The sequence below is a fragment of the Pelobates fuscus genome, chromosome 5 (assembly GCF_036172605.1).
Source record: "Pelobates fuscus isolate aPelFus1 chromosome 5, aPelFus1.pri, whole genome shotgun sequence".
NCBI classification, from domain to species: domain Eukaryota; kingdom Metazoa; phylum Chordata; class Amphibia; order Anura; family Pelobatidae; genus Pelobates; species Pelobates fuscus.
Window position 1 is genome coordinate 65,893,449 of NC_086321.1, and position 20,221 is coordinate 65,913,669.

At 41.4% G+C, this 20,221-nt stretch overlaps 1 protein-coding gene across 1 annotated transcript in view; it reads left to right on the forward strand.

Annotated features, from left to right (window-relative positions):
• CCBE1 (collagen and calcium binding EGF domains 1) overlaps window positions 1-20,221 on the forward strand; it is a 271,184-nt gene that overhangs the window by 249,453 nt on the left and 1,510 nt on the right. The window contains exons 5-10 of the mRNA XM_063456828.1: window positions 2,575-2,712; window positions 7,112-7,215; window positions 12,174-12,294; window positions 18,795-18,934; window positions 19,022-19,057; window positions 19,412-19,447. Coding sequence (XP_063312898.1) covers window positions 2,575-2,712; window positions 7,112-7,215; window positions 12,174-12,294; window positions 18,795-18,934; window positions 19,022-19,057; window positions 19,412-19,447 — 575 coding nt within the window. The remainder of the gene's footprint in view (window positions 1-2,574; window positions 2,713-7,111; window positions 7,216-12,173; window positions 12,295-18,794; window positions 18,935-19,021; window positions 19,058-19,411; window positions 19,448-20,221) is intronic.

Genomic DNA, 20,221 nt, shown 5'->3' on the forward strand with positions numbered 1-20,221 from the left:
TTTTTGTAACATAGTGGCTGGTCTGACATCTTAATATGTACTGTCCTGCCACTGCAAAATAAATCATTTTAAATACTGAAAGGTACCCAGCAGTTCAGTTTATTATCAAAACTATTCAGTAGAACTACTAGCAGATTTTAGAATGCAGGAAAGGTCCCAAGACAATTTAAGAGTTGGGCAGGACTCCAAACAAACAAGATGATCCTGGCAAATACAGGATACTTGGGAACAATGGGGTTGTTGCAAGGAGATATTTGCGTGGAGAACACAAAGTCCCTGTGCTAATTTGGCCGTGTGGGCAATAACATTTTGGGGTTTGTTCACTAAATAGAGAATTGTAGTGAATTACAATCTAAATTGCAAAATTTGGGTTTAAACATTCTACACCTCTTCTTTAACTATTTTTGCTCATATTTTTAATTCAGTTTCCATTAGACTTGGAGATTCGTTTTGGGCCAAACGGCACTTTGGCCAAATTTTGGCCAATTGGCTGATTGGCTGAATTCATGAACTCAGAGTCACAATTTACATAAATCAGAGACCAGTTGAACCCAGCAATGCTTAATTTGGTGTTGTAATTCTAAAATAGGCCTATGGTGCCAAAAAAGAGCTGATTTATGGTCAGAAATATGATTGATAGCTAGTCAATAAATGTTGAAAAAAAGAAAAAAAGAGGAGTACAAAAAAATCTATATATAGTTAATAAATATATAATATATAAATGTAGATTTTTTTTTTTGCTGCTCCTATTTTTCCCTCTAATGATTACTTTGTCTAACTTGATCTGTGAAGCAAATGATGGCAAAATATGCTTATCAGTGTACTGGAAATAAATACATAATATATTTGCACCTATTTTGGTTGTTCGAATGTTTTCCCAAATAGTTTTTCATGATTGACGTTTGGCGGAACCAATCTATCACTTGAACGAGCGTTTGAAGTCCCAAACAAAATTTCGGGAAAAATAATTCAACCAAACCGAGAAATTCCACCATGCACAAGTGCATCAACGTATCGGAAAGAGTTAAACCGGCTGAAAGTTGTTTTATTCCCTGGAATTTGTTTCTAATTAAAAACACACTTAGAGCGCAGTAGACGTACAGTGTGACCTTGGACGGGTTATATTTGTATATTTATTTTGGATTCTATTGTGCTAAATACAATAATAACTGTAATACTTTTTCATCTCATTTATCCCTACTATGCAATATTCCGTAGAATGTATAAAATGCAGATATTGTACACAAGCTTCTGCAACTAGCTTTGCCAAGTAAAATGGATGGGAACCTTTTCAGCGTAGAAATAATAATAGGGATAGATTGGTTAAGCACTACGCTGTTCCGGTGAAAAGTACTCTCTTGTGAAAAATAAGGATCTGTTATTGATATCTCATATAAAAAAGGATGTATGATGTGCTGTGTTTGGCAGCCATAGAAAGTCAATCACCACTACAAAAAGTCTCATAAAAAGCAAGATCCCATCGATAGGAAAATACTGAAACGTGATCTTTCTGTGAGATTAAAGACTCTCTTCCAAAGTTGAATGGTGTGGTTAAAAGCCCTTCTATACCCATATTATAGAATGACTGCATTGCGGTCGGACAGATGGTCCAGTTATTCAGTTCATCTAAGGACTCTTCACAAGTCTTGGGTGATATCTAACAATCTCGATCACTCATAACTCATATAGAAAAGTGTAAAAGATACAACTGAGTTCAAGAAAAAAAGCCAGTGATGGCTAGGTGTGTGAATCTCCTTCGTTATATACATTGTTTTATACACTGGTTTATAGACATTATAATCTGTTATGTGGACTCCTAGAGTCTCTTCATCATTAAAGGAAAACTACAGCGTTTGGAATATTTATGTAGATAACACCTAATAATAATAATACTGTTGAAAGAATAAAAATCCTTTTAGCACGTACCTGTGGTTCTGTCTCTTCCTCTCGCCATGTCACGGTGATGGGAGAACCCAATGTACATGTGCAATGAGTGCTGCGCAAGTATTAGAGCTTCCTCACATAAAGCAATGTTTTCCAGTGGGGAATTGGAAGACATACAACTTCCTTGTGCAAAGCGTGAAGACGTCCATTGTCATTTGGAGTTAAACTTCCGTTAGAAACCAGGACGTGGCTCTAGCAGCTGTCTGGACGGCAAACATTGCAGTTTCTCAGAATTTGAAATGTTTTACATCGCAGGTTTAAGGGGACAGGGACAGTGAACCCGGACCACTTTGATGAGTGTCAATTTAATATTTATCATTTGTTTGTGGTTTTATATCTGCATTGTAAAATAGTAATAAGTGCTGATAGTATAATCCATGCCATAAAGATAATGAATGCTATATAGAAAATATATGCTATAAGGATAATGGATTATGGAAGGATAATGTTTCAACTGTTGCCATATATGATCCATGAAGCCTCTAGTGGTGGGTCCTGGACCTGAAAGTCCATCTGCGTTCTCACCTGTGGTCAGTCTGTTCCTGTATTGTTAATGTTGCTAAAACATCTATCACCTAGATATACCTATTAGAATTATATGTATTTATCATGTGTTTGTTCTGACTTTAGATATCGATGAATGTGCCTCGAAAAATGAGACTATGTGTTCTCAAATCTGCATCAATACTCCGGGAACTTACAGATGCGATTGCCTGGAAGGATACATCCTTGAAGATGATGGTAAAACATGCACAAAAGGATCTCTAGGTATGAGAATTGATATAAATGTTCTATAGCGCATGGCTGTAAATCCCAAACAGGTCCATTTCACACTTTTAATGCTCTCCTTTGCCCTGTTGCTCCCCCTCCTCCTACCACCCTGTCCGCCTCAAACTTTGCAACTCACTTCACTGAGAAGATTTTTACAATCAGGGAAGAGATCTCTAACCTTTCTCCCTCCCCTTGCAATACATCTTCCAATATATCACCCAACCCCACTCACTCCACTGTTCTATGCTCATTTACACCTACTACAATGGAAGAGGTTCTGCTCTGCTCCGGTCCTCTCGCCCCACCACCTGTTCCCCTGATCCTATTCCCTCATATCTCATCCGTCTCCCTCTCTTGCTCTTACTCTCACAAAAATTTTCAATCTCTCCCTTTCCTCCGGTACATTTCCTTCACCTTTTAAGCATGCAACCATAATGCCGATTCTGAAAAAGCCCAACCTTCACCCCAACTACCCATCCAACTACCGCCCTATATCGCTACTGCCATTTGCCTCCAAGATCCTTGAGAGAGTTGTTTATGCGAGATTGGCAGACTTCCTCGAATCCAACTCTCTGCTTGACCCACTTCAGTCTGGATTCTGCGCTCGTCACTCTGTTGAAATGGCTGTGACCAAAGTATCCAATTATTTAATTGCTGCTAAATCTCGCGGCCATTACTCTATCCTAATTCTCCTTGATCTTTCTGCTGCCTTTGACACTGTTGATCATAAACAGCTTCTTCTCATTCATCATAATCTCGGTCTACGAGATACTGCTCTATCTTGGTGCTCCTCCTATCTCTTTCTCTGGCTCTGCCTCTTCTCCCCAACCCCTCCCAAAACTCATCACCTCCTTTGTCTTCCATTATCACTTATATGCAGATGACACACAAATCTACCTGTCCTCTCCTGATCTCTCGCTGTTTACCTTGACTCGTGTCTCTGTCTGCCTCTCCGCAATTTCCAACCAGATGGCTGCTCACTTCCTTAGACTAAACCGGTCCAAAACAGAACTTCTGGTCTTCCCTCAAGTGTTGCTACTCCTGTGTATGTCTCCCTCCAAGTCAACAGCGCCACTATCACCTCTACCTTGCAGGCTCGTTGCATAGGTGTTCTCTTTGACTCCGAAATCTCCTTAACCCCTCATGTCTAGTCGATCGCCAAATCCTGTCGCCAAAAGATTGCTCACATCTGCCCCTATTTAACACCAGACACGGCTAAGGTGCTGGTCCATGCCATTGTTCTTTCTCGCCTTGATTACTGCAATCCCCTTCTCAGTGGTCTTGCATGTTCCCAGATTGCACCGCTGCTATCTATAATGAATGCGGCGGCGAGGCTCATTTTCCTGTCCGTCCGCACCTCCCACGCCTCCCCCTCTGTCAGTCCCTACATTGACTTCCAGTTAGATATAGAGCTCAATTTAAGATTCTGGTGCTTGCTTACAAGTCTCTACATAATTCTGCTCCAACCTACCCATCCTCCCTAATACACAAGTCGAGGTCCCTGCGCTCTGCCGAACACCTACGTCTATCCTCTGTCCATAATCCCACATTACTCTTTGCTCTTCCTTTACTCCATTTCCTGCTGATTGTAAGATTATTTTAAGCAGGGCCCTTTCATCTCTTTTGTTTCTCATGTTTTCTCTTTTATACTTGCGCTATTAATAGTGATACTAATAAGTACATATGGAGGTCCCTGTTGAAACGTGACCATGTTCCCTACATACACACTCCTATATACTCCATATATCTTTTTTCCCTATCTCTTGCCTCGAAAATACCTTTCTCTACATGTCCAATTCCAGACAAAACACTGTACCTTTCTCTCTTTCCTCTACTGTGCTATTGCAAAGAAAATTGCACATTTTATACCAAAATTACTGATCTAGAGAGATTTTCAAACTCAGCTACTTTGGCCTAACATATGTGATTTCCTTGTATTTCTAAATAAATAAATCCTAATTTAGTGGTAACAAACGGGAAACAAATGTTACAATAAGTTTAACTGAAGAAGTAAGACACACTACATTTATCATTAATTCAGCTGTTGAAGAAAAATAATTTAAAAAAAATTAAATAAATAAGACTGATTAAAGGAATAAAATCAGGACGAACCACATATTGATGAAAGACCAAACGTTCGGTAATTTTTAGCAGAAAATATATACACGATCGTTTATACACTCTTAGAAAGTTAGATGAATTCAGACAAAACAAAGAACATTAAATAAAACTGTGAATGTATATATTATTATTATTAGTTGGTATATATTGTGTCCAACTTGTCTGGTTATAACTACATGTCTGTTCGTCCACCCATTTGATGGCGCTATACAAATACCATAATAATAATAATATATTAATGTAAAATAGAACTTTTATCCTGACAATGGTAAGATTGAAGTTCATCGACAGACATCGTCCTTCTTTTAAAGCATGTTAGATCTGGAACATTTCGTGTCTCGCATATCTTCATGAAAGAGCAATGTTAATCTCATTTACTTTGTCTGGGACTATTTTAGCAATTAAGATGAATATCTTCCCAAGTACATAATAGTTTATGCTTTCTAGATTGGATCAAACACAGCTTTGTATGGTATGTGGAATTTCTTGGAGACGTTATATACAATTTTCAGACTTTTTTTCCATTCATTACCTGCACTGCAAGAAGTAGTTTCTTGGGATAATAATAATTGTTAGAAAATAAATTAATTGCAAACATATTTACACAACCCCAGTGTACTAAAACAGAGTTATCTTTTAACAGTGACCAAATTCTAAACTGCCTTACTCGTTCCAATGCCAAGCTGTGTTCTGCTATTTTAATCCTTGCTGTTTGTGACTCTCATTATTAATAACAGCCTTATCGAAATATCAGCTGTGCTCCTTTTCATGGATGAATTAGCCAAACTCCTATCTCTGCTCACATCCTGATGTCCCTTAACGGTTTAAAGGGACACTGTCAGACATGTTTCAGAGGGAGGAATATGAAGTGGTCTGGGTGCTGTGACCCTTTTGCACTTTGTGCTGCAATGTAAAACATTGCAGTTTCAGAGAACAGCAATGTTTACATTGCAGCTCTAAGTCTGCCAACAGTGACTGTCTGCCAGATAACCCTATAGTGCCAGGAAAACAGCTTTGTTTTCCTGGCACTATAGGATCCCTTTAATTCCCTGGATTATACCATGTTTTCAATCTGATAGTTCCTGAAGCTTTCAACGTCGTGTTGAAAGTTGATTATGGCCATATCATAGTTATTCACTAGACCAGGGATAGGCAACCTTCAGCACTCCAGATGTTTTGGACTACACCTCCCATGATGCTTTGCCAACATTATTGGTGTAAGAGCATTATGGGGGATGTAGTTCACAACATCTGGAGTGCCGAAGATTGCCTATCCCTGCACTAGACTGAGAATTCCAAGTGGATTTTAAATTCAAAGTGATAATAGCCGATCTGGAAACATTTTCTAAGTCAGCTATGATTCCAGTTCAGCACTTTGGCCTTAAATTTGAAATTCACTTTGAATTCTCACTTTAGTGTATAATTTTCTGTAAGTGCAAATGCCACTAACTCCTCAATACAATGGAACAAGTTAGCGTGGCTTGTGTGGTGTAGCTACCGTATCCGGCACATAGGCAGAGAGCAAGCGTGTTTTTCTTATCATAGTTTAGGGTGCTCTCATTTTAATCTGCACGCATTATTATACTTTTGCTTTAAAGGGTTACTCCAACCACCATTACCACTGCAGTGATTCAGACTGAAAAACTCTTGGCACACGTGCCTGGAACTCTGTTCTGTGCAAAAATAAAGTCTGTTGTCCGCATGCTGGCGAAGGGTGTAATGATCTTCTTCCTTGTAGGCAGCACTCCTGCAAGGGGAAGCTTTGCTGTCCGCTCCCATGCTCGGTGCTCTCCCTCTGCATCCCTTCTTTGCTCTCCTTTGCTTATTTAATTTTTTTTTAAATCCCTCATCTCGCTGGCTCAGAATTTGCATCCGCACTTTGCGCTGGTAAAACGGTCCAATTAAATGTTTCTTTATGAGAGACATTTGACTGGACTATGGAGAGGGAGGCAGTGACTTCGGATGGGGCATTGAGATCACCCTTGTATTTCTTTTATTTAATTTTTTTTTAAATGTTAAACTTTCAAATTCAAATTCAAAATGGCTTCTTAGACTATGGAAAAATATCTGATCTGCAAGTTGGTAATTATAACTAAATTTACTATAATTTGGGTAGCTTAAAATATTAATCAGTTTGGAATGCTGTTATAAACTGATGTACGGTAAGACTATTTTAGTGACATTGCCACTTTGACTTCTTTCAACATAAAGTGTATGATGTTAAAGATTTTAATTGTGGGTTTATTCCAGTCTAATTAACACTCTTTTGTTTCAGGAGAATACGATAAATCCAACAATGTGATGAAAGTTGGAGTATGTTCTGACACTTGCAAGGAATTTCATCAAATAAAACAAACGGTTCTACAGCTCAAGCAAAAGGTAGCAGACATGTTAAATCAGAATTAACTTAAATAGCTTTCACTGTTACATGTTTTGCTCTTCTTGTCAAAATAACATTTTTCTTTAGTAGTCAAAGGGGCAATTTATGCACCATAACCACTAGAGAACATTGTAGTGATTATGGTGCATCAAACGATTGTCACAGTTTTGTGTCAAATGGTTTTCCAGAGATTTGACAAAAACTGGGGGTTCGCCGCGTGCTTGAAAATGGTTTGATGCAGAACTAGGGGATGACGCTTTAGTCTGCAAGCACCATAACCACTACATTGGGCTATAGTGGTTGTTTTGCTTAGATTGCACCTTTAGTAGTACATACTTTTGCCTTGGGCAAGATTTATGGAATTTTAACAGGGGTGTTAACAAATAACAAATAGCAGAGCTACATGGATGTCTTTCAGCTCCTCAAGGCAGGTAGCGGTTAGCCTTTAAAAGAACTAAAGACCGATTAAAATTCCCACCACCCATTCTCCAAGCTTTACAGACCCTCTATGCCCAACCAACGGCCACACTCCTCATACCGAACGCCAAACACCCAGAATTCACAATTAAAAATGGGACGAGACAGGGCTGCCCGCTTTCCCCAAGGTCAGGAATGAAGAATATAAAATAGCAGCCTATGCGGACGATATCTTACTCACAATCACGGACCCCACCCGATCCCTCCCACCCTTACTGACACTTTTACAAAAATATACAACCCTATCGGGATATAAACTAAACCTAGAAAAAACGGAAGCCCTCCCAATAGGGATACCACAACCAGCTCTCGAACACATACAATTGACCCACCCATTTAGATACAACTTGCAAAGCATTCACTACCTAGGTACGCACCTCGCAGCAGACCTCGATAAAACCTACACCCTGAACTACACCCCACTGCTCCGCCAAGCACACCTAGACCTACAAACATGGGGCCCCATGTCCATATCGTGGTTAGGGCGCATAGCCTCCATAAAAATGAACTTACTCCCATGATTCCTATACTTATTTCAAACCCTACCCATACCCATATCTAAACACGACTTCAAAACACTCCAAACTAACATAGACAAATTAATCTGGTCCAACAAAAAGCCACGTATCAAAAGAACCACAATGTATAAAACAAACAGAACTGGAGGCCTAGGCCTCCCAAACTTCTACCACTATTACCAAGCGGCCCAACTAGCCCAGATACAAAACCTACATGCACAACCGGGACTCAAACTATGGGTAGACCTGGAACATGACCTCCTGGGGCGAGACCACCCCTCACTACTCTTCTGGGTGCCCAAGAAAGACAGACCACCAACTCCGAGTACCACCCCAGCCCTAACAACATCCTTTCAAATCTGGGACTCCACAATCTCTAAGAACCCCATAATTAACAAACCATCACCTCTCACACCCATTCTGAGAAACAATCAATTCCCCCCAGGCCTCTCACCTCGAGACTTCGCGAGATACGAGGACAACGGGCTATACAGATTCCTCCACTTCTTCCAAGGCCAACAACTCCGACCCTTCCAAGACCCGCCCAACCAGACCCCACTAAACACATTTGACCACTTTCGATACCTCCAAATACGCAGCTTCCTCGAGGAACCACACAATAAGGCAGCTGCCACCGCTAGGCCCACCCAAATTGAAAAAACATGCCTGCACGCACCCATACAAAAGGAACAAATCTCTACCATAAACCTCCTCCTAAACGCCAACTCCCCGGACGACACCCTTGCATACACGAAGGCCTGGGAAAGAGACATAGGCCCCCCAGAGGACCCATCAGATTGGTCGGACATATGGGAGGCTACGGCCTCACTCACCATATGTGTGAATCACAAGGAGCAAGCATACAAGACACTACTCAGGTGGTACCTCACACCCCTGAGAATGAGACAGATGGGCAGGGCAACTACGGGTTCATGCTGGAAGGGATGTGGGCAAAACGGCACGTACATCCACCTTTGGTGGGAATGCCCACAGACCTCACAAATATGGGAAAAAGTGACCACACTAGCATCCAACATACTTAATATGGACATACCCAAGGACCCTTGGGTGTGGCTACTCTCCAAACCACACACCCCCCTTACCAGAGCCAAGAACAAATTGATAGCAAGAATGGCATTAGCAACTAGACGCACGATAGCGGAACAATGGGGAAACCAAACCACACCCCAACTAACCACTATGATCAGGAAAATGAATGAAGCCATGGCAATGGACAAATTATCAGCACTGCTACATGACACGACACAACATTACCATAAGATATGGGACCCATAGACCCAACACCCTCTTCCACTTAACTAAAAGGCAGAACAGAGGACTAGGACAGCCCCCCTAGAGAACTCCTCCCCCCCCCACAAAGAATAAACAACCAATTTGACTGGGAGCCTACCTCCCCTAACCCGGCCCACCCCTTCCACCCCATCAACTTTCCCTTTCCATCCCAACCAACCCCCATGCACCAGGCCACACGGAAGACCACCCAGGCTCAATTAAACACCACATCAAAACATAACAAAAACCATCATACCCCAACTACACGACCTAAAACCCCAACCCAACTCAGAATCATCTCCCGTAGCAAACCCCAACACCCCCTAAACCAAACAAGACTACAGGAAAAACTGGAAACACCGAAAAGCACCTAACCCACAACACGTATACACAACACCCCACAGACACTGACCAAGAAAGACAGAAGGCCACACAAGATGTGGACCACCTTGATCCTGATGTAAACGAAAACAAAAGTGCTGTAAAAAAGCCATGTGACCTACAATGTGTTAAGATACCACACGCAAATGTAACTACAACGTTTGCTACCCCACCCCTTATCTTTATTCTGTACCCCTACCTCTTTAAACCACTGAAAACAACCAAAATAAAGAATTTACAAAAAAAGAACTAAAGACCGAAGACTACGTACGCTAACTTGAAAAGTAAATGTAAATATTAGAACACAGAAAACACAGCTTTGGGCGGTCATTTTTTTTATTTTTTTTCAAATAACATTATAGATAATGGAGTTAATGTCTCTGTGGGTGCAATACTTTGCAGCCTGGTTCTAAAGTAACTCTGTGACTATAATATTGTAATGTATGGTGATAAAGGAATCCCAGCGGTCCTGAATCTGGGGGGACAGGGACAGTAATGATTTTGACCTCATGCCCTGAAATCCCAAGTTTGTTCCCTGGTGTTCCACTTTTGGAGGTGCCAATGAATTGTCCCCAGAAATTGTAGCACAAGCACATTATTGGACTATTTTAAATCATATGACCTACATTAGTGAGATGAAATTTGTGAACCTTTCCAGTTCCTGTATTCGTGCATTAATGTGACTTAAAAACATGAGCTGATCTTCACCTGAGTCCAAGTAATAAAGATAAACTGTTTAGAAATATACCCTAAGAAAAAAAAAATTAATATGTCTTATGAAACACATTGTTTCAACATTGACTATCTGTGTTTGGAAAAAAGTATGGATAATCAGCTGTGTTAAATAGTAACTAAAGTCAGTATTTTTAATCAAAGCGGGGACAGATGTGTATGAATTTTAAAGCCTCTTACCTATAAAGCAAACATGGACATTTGGTTATCTCCATCAAAGGTCCTTCTTCATAACCCAGATTTTCCCTGGTCAAATGAGATTTCGGAGGACTGCATCTGAATTGATATATATGAAGATGAAATGGTTTCCAGAACCACTGCTAACAAAGTCACCTTAGTGTGAACACCATTCTTTCACTTCCCATGAGTGGTCATCCAACTGACCTCCTTAGCATGACATATCTGCTGTCAACATCTAAGTGTCTGGAGACATCTCTTTCATTACCTAATGTCAATACTCATGTCTTTTTACCCCTGTATGCCAGGCGATGTGTTTTTTTTAACAAATTCTCTAGATTTGATGACAGTCAGCTGTTGGTTTAGATCAGCTTTGGGCATTGTCATTCAAGAAACGTACCATTTATGAAACATGAAAGCCTAAAATTAGAATATATACACGGACAAAATAAAGGCATGCTGCAATTACTGCACAAATGTTTTTAAAATATAGGCTAAGTTCATTTGGATCTCTGCCAATTGAAGATCCAAATATAAGCATTGCAATATGCAGATAAAACATCGCACAGATCTCCTCCCAGTCCTATCAGGAAATCTGAGTATTCTGAAGTATTATACATTGCTTTCATCGTGGAATTACTTGATACATTATTTTAGTTTAACTTTACAAGTAAGTGACCTTTACAAATGGCTTTCCTAAATATTTAGTACAGCTTACCTTAAAGATTAAAGTAACACTCTAGGAATAGGAACACAAACATGTATGCCTGACCCTATAGTGTTAAACACACACTCTCCCCCCCTTCCCCCATACTGCCCTAAGTAAAAATATTCCTTTTATGGCAGTCTGCTGTTGCTGACTCTGCCCCTGATTCGCCTCCTTGGCTGACATCATCAGTAGTGGTGATCTGAGCCAATCACAATGCTTTCCTTTAGGAAAGCATTGGATTGGCTGAGCTTGTCAATTCTTGCTCCAAACTCGTGAACTTGATAGTTTTTTGGTTTCAGATCCCGTTATGCTCCATCACCTATCAGTGAGGAAGAACAAGGGGCTGTCTAGCCATTAGAATAATTTTAACTAATCTCAGTGCACCGAGAGCCCCCTTTTACCTTTTCATTTCATTGATGTACTTTGACGTAAAAAAAAGAAAAAACCTCTTTAACCCCTTCTGGAATAAAAGGGAATCATGACATGTCACACGTGTCCTGTGTCCTTAAGGGGTTAAATATTATTTTTATTCTTCAGCAGCTATTTCAGTCTGAAATATAATTTTATCAGTGCGTTGACAGCCCTTCTGAAGGTTATCGTACTTCTGATGGTGATAATCTTTGCAGTCTGTTGCTACAATTTTGATTTATTTTTTTTGTTCTATTTTTAGCTGGCATTACTACCTAACAGCGTCACTGATTCAGGCAAACACATAACGGCGGAGAAAGTGTTAGCCTCTACTATGTATGTTCAGGGACCACCAGGAATTCCAGGCGCACAAGGACCTCAAGGTAACCGCATGAATAATATATAACATGTAATTCACAAACTGCCAACTATGTCCAGAAAATTCTGTACAATAACTTGTCATGAAAGAAATTATAAAAAAATTTTAGGAAAATATATTTGTAATACTAAAATAGAAATATATCTTGCTTTTTCAAAATATCAAAGAGGGCACTTGACTTAGCATGCCTGCATACAGGAGATTTATCACAAAGAAATATTATTATATATTTCATTGAGATGGTGCGTCTCCAAACCACCTTGCCCAAATAGCCTTAACCCTTCTATTATAATTACTGTAGCATGAAGGGGTTAGAGGTCACCTTGCACCTTAATCTAAAGAGCTAAGCATAGTTGATTGAAGAAGAATGCGAAATTTCATCTATACAGGTTCAACACTGTGATAATGCTATATCTATTGGAAGATGGATACAGTAGAATGACATACCGTATTTATCGGCGTATAACACGCACTGGCGTATAACACGCACCTCATTTTAAGAAGGAAATTCCAGGAAATTTCCCCCCCTCCCATAGTATTCCCCCCCTCATCCCATAGTGTTCCCCCCCTTTCCATAGTATTCTCCCCCCCCCATAGTATTCTCCACCCCCTCCCATAGTGTCCCCCCCTCATCACATAGTGTTCCCCCCCTTTCCATAGTATTCTCCCCCCTCCCATAGTATTCTCCAACCCCTCCCATAGTGTTCTCCCCCCCCTCCCATAGTGTCCCCCCCTCATCCCATAGTGGCGCCCCCACCCCTTTCCATAGTATTCTCCCCCCTCCCATAGTATTCTCCACCCCCTCCCATAGTGTTCTCCCCCCTCCCATAGTGTCCCCCACCCTCATCCCATAGTGTCCCCCATTTCCATAGTATTCTCCCCCCTCCCATAGTATTCACCACCTCATCCCATAGTGTTCTCCCCCCCTCATTCCATAGTGTTCTCCCCCCCTCCCATAGTGTGTCCCCCTCCCCTTGTCCCATATTTACTTACCTGTCTTGAAGCGTGGGCCGGCTTCACAGCGCGCACCGCAGTACAGGAACTTCAATTTCAGGTTCCGGTTTCCGGCGGGACTGAAAGGAAGTGTGCACACTTCCTTTCAGTCCCGCCGGAAACCGGAACCTGAAATTGAAGTTCCAGTACCGCTGTGCGCGCTGAACACCGGCCCACGTTTCAAGACAGGTAAGTAAATATGGTGTATCGGCGTATAACACGCACACATCATTTGCCCCCTATTTTCAGGGAGAAAAAGTGCGTGTTATACGCCGATAAATACGGTAAATATTTTTCATAGATTCACTCGAGACACTCAGTGTGTTCCCTTTGGCAATGTACCAGTTAATATCTCTTGACGTCTTGATTTTTATGATATGTTAACATTTCCCATACACTCGTGTTTAAACATCAGAAAGGGTGCTTACATTCTACAAAAGAAACTGTAAGAAATGTCTGAATAATTCTATTCTCATTAGTTCTGGTTCATTGAATATCAAGCATTCAGCTTTCAGTTAACTGTCACGTTACAAATGGTTTCCAACACTATATCACTATTTGCTATGTGGGATAAAGTATACTATATTTTAAATTCTAGTTCACTCTATAAACTTGGCAGTGGTTTTTTGACCTATTCATTGCAACTAAATTTCTGTAACAGACTAAAATGAACTCTCCAGGACTCAGCAGCTGAACTGTGCTAAATCATACACCAGCCTCATTTTTGTTATATCTGTGGTCGGTATGATTAGTAAGACCACTGGCGTACATACCAGGGTCGCAGGGGTCGCGGCTGCGACCGGGCCCGGCCCACCAGGGGGCCTGGCCGCCCCTGCGACCCTGTATGTACCCACTGGGCCAGCCTCTTCTCCTGGGGGGCCCAGGAGCCGGCCACCTCCGGGCCCCCCGAGGCTGGTCCTGCTGTCACCCGGCGGGCAGTCAGGCTTGCCGGTGCGCGAGGGAGTACTCTCCCCTGAGTGCTTCCTCTTCAGCTCCCTCGCGCGCCGCGTACTGATACCGGAGCCGGAAGATGACATCTTCCGGCTCCTGTATCAGTACGCGGCGCGCGAGGGAGCTGAAGAGGAAGCACTCAGGGGAGAGTGCTCTTCCGGCTCCGGTATCAGTACGCGGCGCGCGAGGGAGCTGAAGAGGAAGCACTCAGGGGAGAGTACTCCCTCGCGCACCGGCCAGCCTGACTGCCCGCCGGGTGACACCACTGGACCCCAGGGAATCCCCTCAGCACTCCAAAAGGTAGGGAGGCTGGGGGGATTAAATAATAAAAAAAACATGTGTAAGTGTGTGTGAGTGTGAGTGTGTGTGTGTGAGTGTTAGTGTGTGAGTGTGTGTGTGTGTGAGCGTAAGTGTGTGAGTGTTAGTGTGTGTGAGTGTTAGTGTGTGAGTGTAAGTGTGTGTGTGTGTGTGAGTGTGAGTGTGTGTGTGTGAGCGTAAGTGTGTGAGCGTAAGTGTGTGTGAGCGTAAGTGTGTGTGTGTGTGAGTGTAAGTGTGTGTGTGTTAGTGTGTGTGTGTTAGTGTGTGTGTGTGTTAGTGTGTGTGTTAGTGTGTGTGTGTGAGTGTTAGTGTGTGTGTGTGTTAGTGTGTGTGTGTTAGTGTGTGTGTTAGTGTGTGTGAGTGAGTGTTAGTGTGTGTGTGTTAGTGTGTGTGAGTGAGTGTTAGTGTGTGTTAGTGTGTGTGTGTTAGTGTGTGTGTGTGAGTGTTAGTGTGTGAGTGTTAGTGTGTGTGTGTTAGTGTGTGTGTGTTAGTGTGTGTGAGTGAGTGTTAGTGTGTGTGAGTGAGTGTTAGTGTGTGTGAGTGTTAGTGTGTGAGTGTGAGTGTGAGTGTTAGTGTGTGTGAGTGTTAGTGTGTTAGTGTGTGTGAGTGTTAGTGTGTGAGTGTGAGTGTGTGTGTTAGTGTGAGTGTGTGTGTTAGTGTGAGTGTGTGCGTTAGTGTGAGTGTGTCTGCTAGTGAGTGTCAGTGAGTGTGTTACTGTGTGTGTCTGTTACTGAGTGTGTTTGTGTGTGTGTGTGTGTTAGTGAGTCTGTTTGATGTCTGTTAGTGAGTGTGTGTTTGTCAGTGAGAGTGTATGTTTTGTAAGTGAGTGTGTATGTATGTCTGCCGCTGAGTGTGTCTCTGTCAGTAAATGTGTGTGTCTTTTAGCTAGTGTGTATGCATTTGTTCGTGAGAGTGTGTGTGTGTGTCTTCAGCACTTACCTTTCTCCAGCGCCGGACTCCCATGGCGCTGGGGATCCCTCCGCCTCTCAGCTCCGAATGCGCATGCACTGCAAGAGCCGCGCACGCATTCAAACCGCCCATAGGAAAGCATTACTTAATGCTTTCCTATGGACGTTCAGTGTCTTAAAATGGCGGAAGCGCCTCTAGCGGCTGTCAGTGAGACAGCCACTAGAGGCTGGATTAACCCTCAGTGAAACATAACAGTTTCTCTGAAACTGCTATGCTTTCAGCTGCAGGGTTAAAACTAGAGGGACCTGACACCCAGACCACTTAATTGAGCTGATGTGATCTGGGTGTCTGTAGTGGACCTTTAAGTGTAAGCACGAGGGGGGGGGGGGCCACGGATCAATTTATCAATTTTCGCACCGGGGCCCCATGGGTCATGTGTACGCCATTGAGTAAGACTATGAAATTACAAAACAGCAGAAATAGAAGTTATGTGCAAGCACAGGTCCCGTGTCTTGCTGGCCGCTGTATCATTCCTGGTCTGGATTTTTTTTTTTTTCCAACAAGGGTACAAGTGTTAGGTCTGAGCATGCACCCTGCCCAACTTAATTCTATTAGCCCCCACTGCATGGGATGTCACTTAATTTGTAAAGGGATGAAAGTATCGTGCATAGTGCTGTGATCCTTGCTGGGCAGAGAACCACAGATTAATTTCTTTAAATCTCAGTATTTCTTTCATTTATTTATTAACCTTGTCTCTGTTTGATTGCATAGCCAGCATGGTAACTGGTTTTTTTTTTTGGGGGGGGGGGGGGGGAGGGGGTAAACTTGTTAAAGGGACACACCATTGCCCAAACAGACAGAAATCACTGTCTAGTAGATATAACCCCAATAAAACATACATGCATTTAATTATACATCTTTTTATTGGAGTATATCTAAAAACAGTTTGCAAAACATGCAGATCTTTTGTCTGAAGCCTTTGCATTAACAGCACTGTACATGCTAGGATCCCAGTGATCCCAGCATGTTATGGTTGCCTTAGAATGATAGAAGTATGATTGCTGACAGCAATCACATTCCTACCAGTAACAGCACTGTACATGCTAGGATCCCAGTGATCCCAGCATGTTATGGTTGCCTTAGAATGATAGAAGTATGATTGCTGACAGCAATCACATTCCTACCAGTAACAGCACTGTACATGCTAGGATCCCAGTGATCCCAGCATGTTATGGTTGCCTTAGAATGATAGAAGTATGATTGCTGACAGCAATCACATTCCTACCAGTAACAGCACTGTACATGCTAGGATCCCAGTGATCCCAGCATGTTATGGTTGCCTAAGAATAATAGAAGTATGATTGCTGACATTGATCCCAGCATGCAGTGACTGCCTGAAAGTCATAAGAGTGTGATTGCTGTCTGCATGTTCAGTTAATGCCAGATTTGTGTATAAATGTTGTTGCTTTTTCAAAACTTTGAATGTACAGAATATAGCCATGAGTTTTTGGCAATCAGCCCCGGCATCGGCTCTAAAAAAATGATATCGGCCGATCCAAGTATGTGCTTTCGACATAGAAGTCAAAAACTAGTATGTATTGCCCTCTCAGTGAAAAAATATTCTTGGCCGTGAGAACACTAAAGGTGTAGATTTGTCTGCTTAAATAAGTGATTTTATCAGATTCCAGAGTAAAAAGTGTTTTTGTGTGTGGTTTTATTTGAAAAACTAGAATATTCACGGATATATAATGGATCACTTGTGGGGCAACAACTTGTTGAGCTAAGGGACAAGTTTTGAAATCTAAAGGGATTTTTCCAATTTTTTTGGCATAACTGAAAATCTTATAGGTCAGTTTTCACCTTCTTTTGTTTAAAAAGCAGAAACAGATGTGTGACAGTTTGAACCTGGTGGATTTGAGTCTTTCTCTTGTCTATGTTATCGCTATATGCAGGATCTGATTCCTTTCAGAATGCATAGTGTGTTCTATAGTCTGGGAAGTGACTTGGCAATAATCCTCAGTTTTTGTGGTAAAGCTCTGCATGATTAACTTGTATCGATGGATTGTGAGTTACAGGGTCCACAGTATGATATGCCATAACTTGCACACATGATATCAATGTAAAAGACACCTAGATGGATTTCAAAGGCACCATCATTTGTTTTGTGAATAAACTGCAGCAATTAACCTTTATTATGTTGCCTTAATCAAAGAAGATTCATTTAATACAAGAAAATAACTGAATCAGCAGAACATTTTCATTAAAAAATGTCCTCAATGGAGAAAGCTCCTAAATATTTTTTATAAACCACCAGGTTTGATTTTTATGGCACTGTGATATTTAATCATTCCACAGGGTCCAAACCCTTAGGACAGCCAGATACATGGATTCATTAATCTGCTCCCCTGATAGCTGAAACCATGAATGCCAAACCCTGCTCTAATGCTTGTTTATGTAGTATTCCCATGTCAAACATATAAGCAAAACATATCTATATTAAGGACGAGAGGGAAACTGTTCTTAATCCGGTACAATTGTCAATGACATATTATAACAGGGATGCCCAAACATTAACAGACATTTTAGAAGTCCAATTTCTGTAATGCTATGCCATTCTTCATGGTGACAGAGCATCATGGTTCTACAGCATTGTGGGTTCTACCTTTAGAGCACCCCTATATTAGAGTCTTGTAGTTGCTACCAGGACTGCTCTATAAAAGTCTATCTGATGTCCTCCCTGCTCTCGGGCAGTCCAAGCAAATGCTTCTCATAGAGAAGTATTTGATTGGTCTTTTTCGCCAGCTAAGAAAGCTCATAGAGAGAGGATTTTATTTTTTAAACTGGACACATGTAGTGCAGGGTAGGTGGGAGAGAAGGGAGAGCAAGGCTTCCCTTTGCAGACCTGCTGTCTGCAAGAGAGAAGTCCATTGATCAGTCAACAGTGAACAGTGCACGCTGACGACACATAATTGATTTGCACAGAAGTGATATTGGGAAACCTGGAACAGAATGTCTGTCTAAGTCATGTGTGCTAATGCTGCAAATCACTATGTATGCGCAGTAGTTGAATCTGAAACGCTGCACCTACAGACTCCTACCACCAAGAACACTTTAAATTACTGAAGTGAAGTTGGAGAAATCCTGAAGAAAAAAACTTGTCTGTCCTACCCTATACTGTATACCGGAACCTGGATTTTGTCATGTATTCCTACCTGGAATTCTTACAACCTGGGCTGGCTTTAAAATGTGCTCATGCAGTTTGTGTTAAGTGATATAATCTTGATTTAAGGGACACTTCATTAATTATTATTTGCTTTTTTTTTGCTCCTAAAGGTTTACCAGGTCCGAAAGGAAGTTCCGGAGAACCTGGTCCTCCTGGACCCCCAGGACCTCCAGGGCCACGAGGATTCATGGGACTAATGGGCCCATCTCCGGATATATCTCATGTTAAACAAGGCAGGAGAGGGCCTGTGGTTAGTATGATATTTTATACTTATTATTAAAATGTATACATTTTTTTCTGAATGTTTGTTCCAAAATTGTTATTCTTTGTCTCCTAGGGCCCACCAGGTGCACCCGGAAAGGACGGCACAAAGGTGATAATAATATTTTCTCTTTAAGATATATTCTACTGTAGCCATCACTCCTTCATATATTCATTATAACTGTCCATCTTCATGCAGTATCGTTTTTCCTAATCAAAATAGTGAAGGTATTAAAATGGGAAAGGAGAAAGGCAAGAGTGAGAGAAAAGGATGAAAGGGATTTTTACCTAGTGAAAGAGTGGGAGATGAAAGTGAGAGAAAGATAATGGAATTAAAAGGAAATGTACACTTTGAAAATGTTGCTTTAAATAAGACACATTTTGTATGTCCCGAAGAAATAGGGTGAGGGAACAAAAATCTATGACTTCTTAATGATATTCCTAAAATTGTGTTTATTATTCTTAGGGTGACAGGGGATCTCCTGGACCAAGAGGACTCCCGGTAAGTGTTACTAACGTTTTCAGCAAAACCTATTCAGTGATACCACCCTTGTGACTGCGTCTGACACCAGAGGATGGTCATTTATTGTTACAACGGGTTTACATTTTGCCATTCAGCTAGTTATTAGGATGGATCATATAGATTTCTTACAGCGCTACGGAACCTGATGGCGCTATATAAATAATAAAATAATAATAATAATTAACTGAGTGTTTAAAAGAGCCATTATAAGAACCCAAACTGCTACATTTGCTTTGTTGTAGTGATTATGCTGCTCATGACCTTTGTTTACAGTCCCTCTGAGTTTTGTCAGGGTGTTTTCAAGCTGTTTGACAAGAACTGGGGCTCTCTTGGCACCCTAATCCCAGTCCTTCACCTGCCACTCGGATTAGGTAAAAGTTCCACTTCGGCATTATCCATCAAAATCCGTCCATCCTTGGATGGTAATGTTAGTGTTTGATGGTGGGGTAACTTAGCCCAGTGCTTGCAGCCTGTAAATTGCTGACCGAGGTTGGACAAGACTAGGGGGATTGCACCCAAAGAGAGCTTGCACCATTACCTTTGCACAAAGTTGCTTAGTGCTTAGAGTGTCCCTTTAAGTAATTCTGTGAGTTTAGCAAATAAAAAATTTACCAAATATAGCAGTTGGTAGGTTTGGGGGAAAGAAAATATTCCTTCTATTTATTATTACCTCATTGTTATCATTATTAAAACACTGCATCATTTGCTGGATTTTACTGGTATTTTTCTTAGTTGCACGGTTATGTTGAAATA